The 11802-nt window shown below is 39.9% G+C and overlaps 1 protein-coding gene across 1 annotated transcript in view; it reads right to left on the bottom strand.

The window, feature by feature from the left end:
• Positions 1–4673: 4673 nt before the first annotated feature.
• Positions 4674–11802, bottom strand: part of LOC123978135 (potassium channel subfamily K member 2-like) — a 51234-nt gene continuing 44105 nt past the window's right edge. The window contains exon 8 of the mRNA XM_046061277.1: positions 4674–5851. Within this exon, the coding sequence (XP_045917233.1) occupies positions 5495–5851 (357 nt within the window). The 3' untranslated portion in view covers positions 4674–5494. The remainder of the gene's footprint in view (positions 5852–11802) is intronic.

Consider the following 11802-nt stretch of genomic DNA (forward strand, 5'->3'; position numbering starts at 1 on the left):
CTGAGTAAGAGGCCGCGGGGGTAATAGAGGCTCTGATTGACACCACCTTATTGGTAAAATAAGATAAAAACAATTCACAGTCATCATTACTTCCAGCTGAGGCACAAGGAGGGGTTGGGTTTACCAGCTGATCCACAGTCTTAAACAGAAACCTGGGATTGTGTTTATGTGTAGTAATGAGTTCAGAAAAATAGTGTGTTCTCGCATCCTTAACCATGTTATTGTAGTTAATTAATAAATCCTTCAGACTGAGGTAATGGACTTGGAGACTGGATTTTTTCCATCTGCGCTCTGCTTTCCTGCATTCCCTTTTTAGGCTGCGAATGCTGTCATTTATCCAGGGTTGCTTACTAGCTTTAGACAAAGCCTGGGAAGGATAGAGGGGTCCCATAACACGGTGTCCTGGATGTTAGCGGTTGCGCTAAGAGAAACAATCTGTTTGGCTTGTACTGAAGCCACATCCATAAAGCCAGTCAGCAGGGAATCTTTCTCTTTGAGTTCCTCTGAAAGTCGTCGGATGTCTTCCATAAGGTCAGCAATCTTCTGTTCGCTTTCTTAAGGAGTGAGCAGTCCTCATGGGGCAGAGTTATCTCGGCTAGCATAACGTTAGTCGCCGGAGCTTTGTTGTGGTCAGTAGCGTTGATAGCGTTTTTACGGTCATCTAGCTTAAAATCCATGTCGGATGACTAAAATCCTTAACCCACGTAAAACTTAAGTTAAAAACTTAAGTTAAAATAAAAAGGATATTAAAAAATGTAACGAAAAAGAGTGGATTAAAACTGGATAAGAGTTCGGTTTAAGACGGAGCTTCCGACAGGTGGCTACAGACGCCAACGCATGCGCAGAGTGCAGATTACGTCAGCAATTACGTCAGCGATATTGAAATATAATATCGCTGAATATAAAATATTAAGAGTACAAGAAACATTAAAATCAAGGGCAACTGGACTTGGTTTCAAATATCTTCTTGAAGTTCAGAACTGAAGAAGCTTCATGGAGGCGAAGCGTCTTCAAGTATGTTCAACCAAGGCCAGTTGCCCTTTTAACCTTCAGTGGACAACTAAGACTTGGATGACTGAGAATCTTCACAAAGTATTAAGAATTTATATATAAAAAATAATGACACACCATAATTATCTTTTAATTTAACGTGTAACATTTTTAAAAAGAAAATAAAATAGCTTTCAGAGTTTCTTGCATATAAAATATTTTATTCTAAACCTTCTGAAAAGTTTGAAGTGACATACCAACGTTAACATCTTAACATACTGGAAACACATGGTTGCCATACTGTTATTAAAACCAAAGCAAAGCCTGCAATTATAGACACATCTGATCTATAAACACTGGAAGTAAAATTTAAAATAGCATGCAACACTAAATATGTGCATGTGTGTACGTACATGACCTCCCATGTTTATTGGCAAATTTGTACAGATTTTGGGATATTGGGAATTTAAAAATTACAATAAACAGTTCATTTTGGTTGCCTTGATATAATGGGTCTCACATAAAAAGATTTTCATGCATACATTTGAGGAAGTTGACTAAATCCAAACCAAAGTTATTCAAAATGGATCTTGATGACACTAATGCACATTTTTTGACTTTCTGACACATGATAACAATAACAATCTACTATTATGATTATTCTGACTATGCTCGGTATATAACCATGTCATCATGTTCTTTTAAATAAATGAGGGCCAGTAGATTTAAAAAAGCCTACAGTTTTTTTTCACACTGAGCTAATTGAACTTCTTTGCATACATAATTAAAAATGTTAAATAATACATACATTGAATACAATCATAATGAGGCTCATCTCTGCCGTCATGAATGGGTAGATACATTCAGCATGCTTGAAGTGGGATTTCGATGTAGCCGCAGACTTAATTAAAAACGGTCACTTTGGGAGAAGAAGAGGATGCCATGTGAAAATGCTGTGGGTGGAAATGAAATGAGTTTTTTAAAATCCCAATGCACACATTGGGACACACACACACACACACACACACACACACACACACACACACAATTATGCACACAAATCCTCACATGTGGCCTTACAGGGCCTGACATATTACATAACGCTCCTTCTTCAGCACTCCTTGACTTTATTCAGCGCTGACAGCTTGCCTCTCAGTGACTGTCAATCACGTGGCCGACTGGGAAAAAGCATTAACACGACTTTTGGGGGCTTCGCTTTGAGCAGCTGCAATAAGGCCTGTCTTGCTTTCCCCCAGGTAACTCAGCATTAATGTACTAATAGGCTTTTTTTCAGTGTATTGCAGGAAAGTACAACATACAGTAAGTGTTTGATGCTATTGATTGTTTTTCTGGAAACATAAGAAGGACATTTTGTTCTTTTTAGATGCTTGAAAGAGTCTCCTTATTTTTAATCTTATTTTCTTCATAATCTCTTTGTCACTGCTCGTTGTCTTGATTACACATGATAGCTGATGACCTTACAGTCAGTCAGGCTATGCTCACGCTTACCACAGCGTTTAAAGAAAACCAGGAGATTCAGAACAGATAAAGAGAGCAAACTTGTAACCTTCCAATATTGTTGAACACTGAGTTGGACCAGCTATCTGTCCTTGTAAAGTCCTTTCTAATTTCTTGGTAACTGCTAGCTAGTTTCACACTTGAGTCAGACCATTAAAACTTAACGATGTGCTATGTTAAACTTAACTATCAATCTTTTGTAAATGTAGGTACATATTCTTTTAATTAATATATTCATACATAGAGAAATGTGTTTCAGAAATAGTAGATATTTATGCAGTTTACAATGAATGGGGAAATTAACAGAGCTGGAGGTATTTGATTATTTTGTCTAACTGTATTGCCATAATATTTTTTTTCGTTGAGTTATGCTGTGTCATTTTTGAGAAATGTAATTTAAAATCTTCCCAGCAGACATCAATAGACAGCTAAGTGTGGGGTCAGATGTGGTGGCTATGTTTCTCTTTAGTCTTCATTCTAAATGGTTAATATATTAGTAAGCTAAGGTAAGTTTCGTCAGTTCATGCAGTCAGGTATGTATGTAACTGTCATCTGGGTGTAAATAATTAGCACTCATTACTATGCAAGACAAGGGGCCTTATCTTCAACCTGGCGCAAAGCAGTGCACAGCGACACTGCTAGTTTCCGACCGACACGCCCATGTTGTGTAAGTAGCAAACACTCTGCTTAAGACATGCAGGCAGGGATGTGGGAAGTCAGTTACAGTTGGGGATGATGAGAAAAAGTCATCATACTATATGGTGCGCAATATTCATGTTTTTTGTATCAATTTGAATGGCCAAGATAACTTCTATCTAGTTATTACAACAATGTTTTACACCTCAGCAGACAGCAAACTTGAATATCAACATACTGTAGGGGCACCTGGCTTTTAAACGGAATGGGACATGACACTGATTGGTTTAATTCATGTTACTCCCAAAACACACACTAATTAAGAGACTAAATACAATCCCTTTGCACCTTGCACCTTACTTTGCGAGTTTGCCCCCAGATCATGACTAGCAAATGTGGAGTTGGCCACATCCTAAATTAAATTGTGCCATGCCCTAGTTTGTTTGATGCAGCCTGTTTTAGTTTTGTAGTGTATAAATCTCCACCTAATCACTTCAATTATAAACAGGCTAAATTTAAACTTACAAAAAGCTGGTACAACCACTTAGTTACAGAAAACTATACAGAAAACTATACGGGATGTTAAGTTGCCCTGAAACTACAGTGTACTATCAATTTTAAAGCAAATATACTCTTTTCCACCTGATAAACCATAAATTAGAGACATTTGGTATAGCAGACAAGTAGACATGGTGAGCCACAAATGGCACACTGTCTTGTAAGTCACACTGTATTGTAAATTATTTGAATGCTACAAACTGTAAATAGCACTATCAAATGTATTGAGAATATTACAGCATATCTTGCTGGATAAAAGCACTGAATAACACCATAAGAAAATACCCTTGCATACAGTATTGTCATGAAAAGCAATTCATTCTCATTCTTCCAGAAATATCCTGGATTTAAAAAATGAAAAACGATCTGCCTAGAATGTGAAATCAAAACTGATATTCTGTATTCAGAATCAAAGTTAGATTATAACTGTTCCCCAGTGACATTCCTACCATTTTGATAATCTTTCAGTTTCATGAAATAAAACATAACAGTTTGTTCAGTTACGAGAAATTTAGAAATATCAGTCATATTTCTCCTGATCCTTTGATCAGAGGGAGTTCATCTCTGAGTCCTCTGTCAGAATAACAGGATCATTACTTTGGTATAGGGGAGATTGGGGTCTGATCATGGAGCCTGGCACTGTGTGGTTAATGTAACTATCTCAGCACATTAAGACTGGTAGTAAATGGCTAAATCACACTGGCAGACAGAAAGGTGATATTTTTCAAGTTGTTCATCATATCCCATGAAGGTTTCTCCTCCCTGCCATGTTTTCCTCTTAAAATGAGTAAAAAAAAACATCCATGTCCTCTCCTTCATGTGTCTCGTCTTCATAAAGTCTTTTTCCAAGATGCCTCCAAAATACATATCTTTATTACTACTGTGCTCATATATATATATATATATATATATATATATATATATATATATATATATATATATATATATATACATATATATATATACATCCTCAATATGTTCAGTGTGTTTTTCAGTAAGGCACAAGTGGATTATTCCTTAGGGTCAAAAGCTGAATGTCAGTTATGGAGGAACAACAATGTCAACAATCATCTCTTTAGCGAGGGCAGACTGAACGGCAAATGCAAGGCATATAAATTCATATTTAACGAAATGTAAACTAAAAGAAAAAGCCACATTCCTCTGTCAGCACAGGACTGCTGCCTCGTCAAGAACCAGCGTTCATTGTTGAGTGTGTTCAGCGATAAGGATCCTCTTCATCTGATGCAGATTTCAGGCCTCAAAGAGATGAGCACAGATACATCTATTGCTTTCCAAATTTTATGGATGTATTTCTTTCTGTGTTTACAGGCTTGTTTGTGGGTTTACAAAAAGAAGATGGCCCGTGTGTTGCTACCTCAAAATGGGCTTTCATTCTCTTCCTGCTCACGAGAGAGGTTTGATAAAGTCATGCCTCTGATACAATAATTTGTTCCAGTCTGGAGCATCCTCTTTATTTGGCTCAATCACCAGCACAGCTGTTGATCATGTTGGCACGGACGTAATGAAATGTTGGACACCTTCGTAGGATGAGTGGAACCTGTGAGTTAATACAACACGTTTTTGTGTGAGTGTTAAACACGCACATGAAAGTACGGAGCTTGGTGATTGATCTGTGTTTGAGTCTCTCTCAAGGTTTTTCAATCAATGTTTGGAGCACAATCCACTTAATGAATGCACACGGGTACCTTATCACAAAGCTCAGTCAATAAGTACAAAAGTGTGTATGTAACCTCTGTCCACTACCAGATGTGTTTCATTTTCATGCTGCTCCTCATTTTAGATTTTCGATGATGGCGATCTCTCGCCGGTCAGCATAGTCTGGGCTAAGACCGTTCAGATAAAGGCTGCCATTCCTGGTCAGGGCCCCCGGGACGGGACTGAGGGAGAGAGTCAAGTTAGGGTAAGCCTCTCTGTCCTCACACAGGTTGACCGACAGCGTCCTCTTGCCAGGGGTCATTTCCTGGTTGATGGACGGGTTAATACCCAACTCGGAAGACAGCTTACGCTTGATGGATGCAGCACGCTGAAACTTGTCATAGATGTCAACACTGAGCCGCCTCCGGGTCTCTTTGAACTCTGCTGACACGTTTGCTGTCCACTCTGCTGCGTGCGCCCGGAACTCCCCAACCTGCAGAGACAGACTGAAGATTGATGCCTGCAGGTGATCCAGCACAGCCTGTTCATGCCTATAATATCTATACATGCTCTTAGAGTTAGAGTGGTTTGGCTTCAGAAAATGTCTTTTTTTGTTAATATTATCTGGGCAGCATCCATGTTAAAGAAGCATACTGGTTAAGTTAGTGCAAGTAGATTTTCAAGAGATGATTACAAACCAATGACTTCCTGGAAATGAAAAAGTCAAAGGTTCAAGGGCTAAAATATGGGTATGGTTTTAAATGGTTAACCATCAAGAAACATTCTTGAATTCTTTAGCAGTGCTGGATAACAGTTATGTGCACAAAGAGACAAAAAACTATACACAACTTCCCAATTATTCTTTTATTCTGTATTGACATGATAATGTTTCAACCAAAAATGTTTTATACATCCAGCTGTGTTCACAGCCTCACATTTAACTGAGGCCATGAATATGTGGTTGAAATGTTTTCATGTCTATGTAGAATTGGAAATGAAATGGCAGTGTCTTTTTAAGTGATTGATTCATGACCTGCTGTATCATTCATACACAAAAGCCCTGTGGGCATTTTTGAATGTATTCACTGGTGTCAGACAGAATAGTTTAATAGGACTGACCCCCTATTGGTGAACAGCTCACCAATAATTAATGGAGTTTTCACTCTTTTCAAATGAAATGCCACGTCCATTAATCTGTTCAGACAACTGTTTAACAGCTCTTGCCTTGAGAATTCTTTAATATGGCTTTGCTGCAAAAGAAATACAACCTTCATCTATTATTTGTTGTAAATGTTCACCTATGATAGAGTGTAACTGCAGATGTGGAGAATTAACGAGACACTTTGCGATTCTAATCCAACACACTTTTTGTTAAATTCAGTGAATATTTATATTATTATTAATATGAGTTTTTCATGTGCTCCAAAAAAAAAAATCAGTTTTCCTACACTGCCCTGGGTCGGTAAATGGGTACACAAACCAAGATGCTTGGCGTGAGCAACAGGTGGTGGTAGCACGCTTGTGCTTGAAGCAGTGGGAGGGAGAATGTAAACAAACACCGGTACATTCAAACATGCTGGACTCATTACGGGACTTTAGCTGTGAAGAAGTGGGAAAGGTCTGAGGAATTGTTAAACAAGCTACATGACTAGGCAATTGTAAAGGTTGAAGTTACTCTCGATAATCCTACCGATACATAAACTAGACTCTGTGTCTTAAAGGGACTATATGTACGTTTTTGATTTTAATAAGTCATTGCCTTATTGTCAGTGGGCTTAAAACTCACTTAGAAATGAAGCACACGCCTTTTTTCTCTGTTGCTTGCATCAGCCACTATTCTGCTTTTAATGTGAGGTCTCTGGGTTGGATTCAGCCCTGTAAGCCTCTCTCGTACTACAACACGGCAGTTAACGACATGCAGTCCACTAACACCATAAAACAACCGTCTCACAGCAAAACACAGGCTCCACGTTAGGATACAAAACAACATAAAGGTTTATGTGCTGAAGCCCATCAGACTAAACAGATTCAGAAGATTTTTAGTAAGAACAAAGTGAGCATTAGTAAAGCTGGAGAAACATAGAGAAAGTCACGTTAGCTTGCAGGCAAACGGCGAGCAGTTGCTAATGTTATCAGGTGCAAAGTTATATGCTTTCCACGTTACTTCACCAACTAACGCCACCCATGTTATTATCCTGTGTACCACTGTTGATTTAGCCTGAAAGAAAGGATGTAACGGCAAAAAGCAAATGTGGAGCGATTTGTTTACTATCGTTAGCCTATAGTGATGCAGCCAGGAGCAGCCAGCTAACGCTACATTAGCTCGGACCTGCCGCTGTTTTCTTAGTAACATTCAGTTTATGTTTATTGTGGTTTTACCAATACTCAGATAAACATCTTCTCCACCTCTCAGTCGCTGTAACTAACGTGACACACATAACATAAAACACAGCAACAAAACGGTCTAACTGTTAGAAAGTGTGACACAATCTCATAATATCCATTCCTACTCACTAACCGTTTCATAATCATCCAATACATTTAGCTGTGCTGACATTGCTGAGCCTCCGGTGACAGATTCACAGATAGTAACTTACAGATGGTTAACCTTACTGAAAAGCAGCAGGTGAGCAGCAGCAGCTGATAAAACTATTACTGTAACGTTGCAGTGGGAGTTTACCTGAGTTTCCAGCTCTGTCTGTTCTCCCTGTCTGTCTATAGCTGCTGTCACTCTACCTTTTTTCGGGAGTATTGAGCCAATATGCGGCTCGCTGCGCTGAATGAAAGGTATGGCGCCGGTGTTGATCTGCCTCTGAGACGGGAACGTTGAAGTAACAGAGCCTGAACCTATGGCCTGAACATGTCTGGAGAAAAGCCACAGCCTGCATGCTGGTGTTCCTGCGTTTATTGTGGTATTTCTGTATGAAAGCGGTTGTGTTTTGGATTATGCTCGCTCATGACTTCAAGCGAGCACGTATACGAGCACACACCTGGTTGCAATCTTAGAACCGCACTGCTAGTGGCTGCTGGAAACTCCATAATGCCCCTTTAAACTTTGGCTTAGAAAAATGTTTTGCTTCAATACATATTTAAATATTGACCGGCTTGTTGTCACACCTTCTACAGTACTGCAAAAACAGCCTTATTATGGCTCTCATAAGGCTCTCTCTCTCTGAGGGCTCTCAGCCAGCAGACTGTGGATTCTGGCATATTTCAGTAGCTCAGGACTGGTTGCCATGGCAATGCGTGGAGATTAGTGTTGTGTCGTTCAAAGAACGTTTCGTTCATAAGACCTAATCGTGTGCATGACTCGGGAGGAATGGGTTGTCTCAGTGAGTGATTCGTTCATTTTCAAGCATGTGTGAAGGATCTTGGACTCTTACGTTCACTTGTCACACGGCAGCCGTATGGGCTCCGTCAGCACAGGAAACAGAATTGATTAGTTCACGACTCTCAACTGTGGGTCTGTTTGAGTCGTTCATTTGTCACGTGACAGCTCCTACTGTGGAGCAGGAATGAACTACTCGTTCACCGCTCACATGGGTCCTCCTCAGTCTTTCGTTCACTCGGCAGGCTGAGTGACTGCCAGCGCTGGAGAATGAGAGGCAGGTCGGCTGTCAGGTAACAGTCACTGGACTGACATTATATAGCTATTTTGTTAATTATGTGACATTTTATAAAGCATAACGTTATTACATGTTGTTGTGCTAAGTTATAGTTTTAACACAGCCGCACCATAACTTTAGTCCTGCTAGTGTTTACATCTAACAGCTGATGAGAGTTGTTCTGGGTCCGCTCCACTTCAGAGCCCTGACAGGGTTCTACCTGGAGCCGAATTACCTCCGAGGTCGTCTCCTCCCCAAAACAAACAGACCCAGTCATTAAAACATTAAAACACAGCCACATAGCAATGTTAGAGTTAGCCCTGTAAACAGCTAACACCTGATCCGGCTCTGCCAGAGAACGTTTCCTTTTTATTTATCAACAGAGCCGTGCTGTTGTTTCACAGCTCATGATTGGTAAACAACCTGGCCGTGTTTGAGAGCGATGTGCTCATGTTTGTCTCTGTCTGCAGAATCCGGACCTTAGTTTACCAAATAGACTGGAAACAGGGGAAAACTGCTAATGTTAGCCTGGCTCTCTCCAGTGGTAACAAAATCCACCTGATAGCACCTTTAAAGCTCACTAACCAACTCATTACATCTGGCCTGTTTTCAGTCTTTTTTGCTGAGCTAAGCTAAAAAAGCAAAAAGGCAAAAAAGCTTACTTCCCAAAATGTCAATCGATAACAGAAGTTCGTGTTCTCAAGTAACTACCTATATAGTCTCATTATTCAGGAACTTATCATGCTGTCATAAGATTGGCTGTTTTATGGGTATAGGATAACATAAAACAGAAATAACATTTGCGAATTGTTCACATTGTTCTACACAATTGCTGGCTGCAGTGCGTCGCCTAATGGCCCAGCTTTCTGGAGACAATGTACTGTAGCTAGTAGGTACTGTCTGTTTAGTCCTTGAGAGGCAACGTAGTGGAGAGGAGTGAACACATCATTGATCTCAACTTCATAATGCATTATGCATCTTTCTCCAGGATGTTCAATTATTTATTAGGTTCTGAGGTATGCTTGTTTAAAGTGTACTTCTGAGCGCTTAAGTAAAGATTTATGTGGTGTGTCTGTATGTGTGTGCACATTAGACACACACGCTAGAGCACAAACATTTGAGTATGTGCTTTCTGCTCCTTCTCACTTTCTCTGCCTGATTGTCCTCACCCACCTCCCCCAAACCCACAACCTCCCACCGAAACTTTCTCTCTCTCTCTCTGTATTTCTCTGTAGAGGTCACAGCCTCCACAGCTACACTCCTAATTATGCCTGTGCAAGGATTCCCACTGCAGACTGCCATAAATTACCCCCCTTTTTATGTTATATTGAATAAAGAAATACAATGTGCATATGGCTGTTTTTTGCAGGAGACTGCATGTGTATGTGAATGTGTGGTTCTTGCCACCCTTTTTACATAAAAATAGTGAACCTGCCAGAACAACAGCAAGGTATATTATTACTCAGCAGCAGCCATGGGAAGCCCAACAAATATTTAATCCAACTCTTGCACGAGATGGTACTTTATCCACAGGGTGCAGCCAGGATGGAGATTTATGGCTTGAAGAGTGAATTGGAAAGCATTGTGAGGTATTACTTTGTCACTATGAGGGGAGATGGATGTGATCACACCTGTAAATTTACTAGTTAGGCTTCAGGTTCAACATAAAGCAGCAGCAGCAGCTTGAAGCGGTTGCGGTGCTGCAGTGCTACTTTAAAGGTCTTAGTATGCTTAAACAAAAATCTTGTCAGATCATCTTAGAGCTTCCAAAACAACATTTTTGTAACATTTTGAAACAGATCATCCACATTTACGCAATGATTGACCAGATATATAAAGCTGTAAAAGTACGCACCATTTGAGCTTCTCTCTCAAGCTGTCTTCATTTATTCCCCACACAACTACTTCCACCAATTCCATTTGAGGAGAGACAGAAAGTAGGTGCTGTCATCCCAATTCGTAGGATTGATTTTATCAAGACTGCTAAAACAGGCATATGACACATAATTCTTGGAGAAAAGGCTGGATTACAAATGTGCAATGGCCCTGAAGCCCCAGAACCACATGGTCCCTCAAAACCCCAGGCTCATGGCTCACTTGGGTTTTGATGATTAGGTTAATTGTAAATTTGTTAGGGTATTTGCAATGCAAAAGTAAACATGCACCAAATTGGGTTCTGTATTATAACTGAATCATGTCTTAGAGCAACCTTTGAATCAATAGGGAACCAATGCAACTTTCTTTTTCTCGGGGGCCCTAAAAAGTTAATCTGGCCATGTTGCTGCTTTTGACACCATTGATCACAACATCATGTTAGACAGACTGAGGCACTGGGTGGGGATCTCTGGTACTGCCCTAGAATGGTTTTCATCCTACCTGTCAAATAGGAAGTTTTGCGTGTCTGTAAACAACTATGTCTCCTCGTTCTGTCCAGTTAAATATGGTGTGCCTCAGGGGTCGGTCTTAGGACCCATTTTGTTTTCCTTGTATCTGCTTCCCCTTGGACATATTATCCATAAACATGGCATTTCTTTTCATATTTATGTTGATGACACACAAATATACTTGCCCGTCAGATCCACAGACCCTGGAATGCTGAGTTCACTTAATAACTGCCTTTGTGAAGTTAAAAAATGGATGTCAAATAATTTCCTCCAGCTGAACTCAGACAAAACAGAAATCCTGGTCATCGGGTCCCAGCAGATGGCAAATCAAATACTGCCATCTGCTGGTTCCCTAGTAAATCACATTAAGCCTGTGGCAAAGAACCTTGGTGTTTGGTTTGATAGTAATTTAAATTTCGAGCAGCACACCACAAAGCTTGTTCAATCATGTTTTT

The sequence above is a fragment of the Micropterus dolomieu genome, linkage group LG10 (genome assembly GCF_021292245.1).
Source record: "Micropterus dolomieu isolate WLL.071019.BEF.003 ecotype Adirondacks linkage group LG10, ASM2129224v1, whole genome shotgun sequence".
In the NCBI taxonomy this organism is placed as follows: domain Eukaryota; kingdom Metazoa; phylum Chordata; class Actinopteri; order Centrarchiformes; family Centrarchidae; genus Micropterus; species Micropterus dolomieu.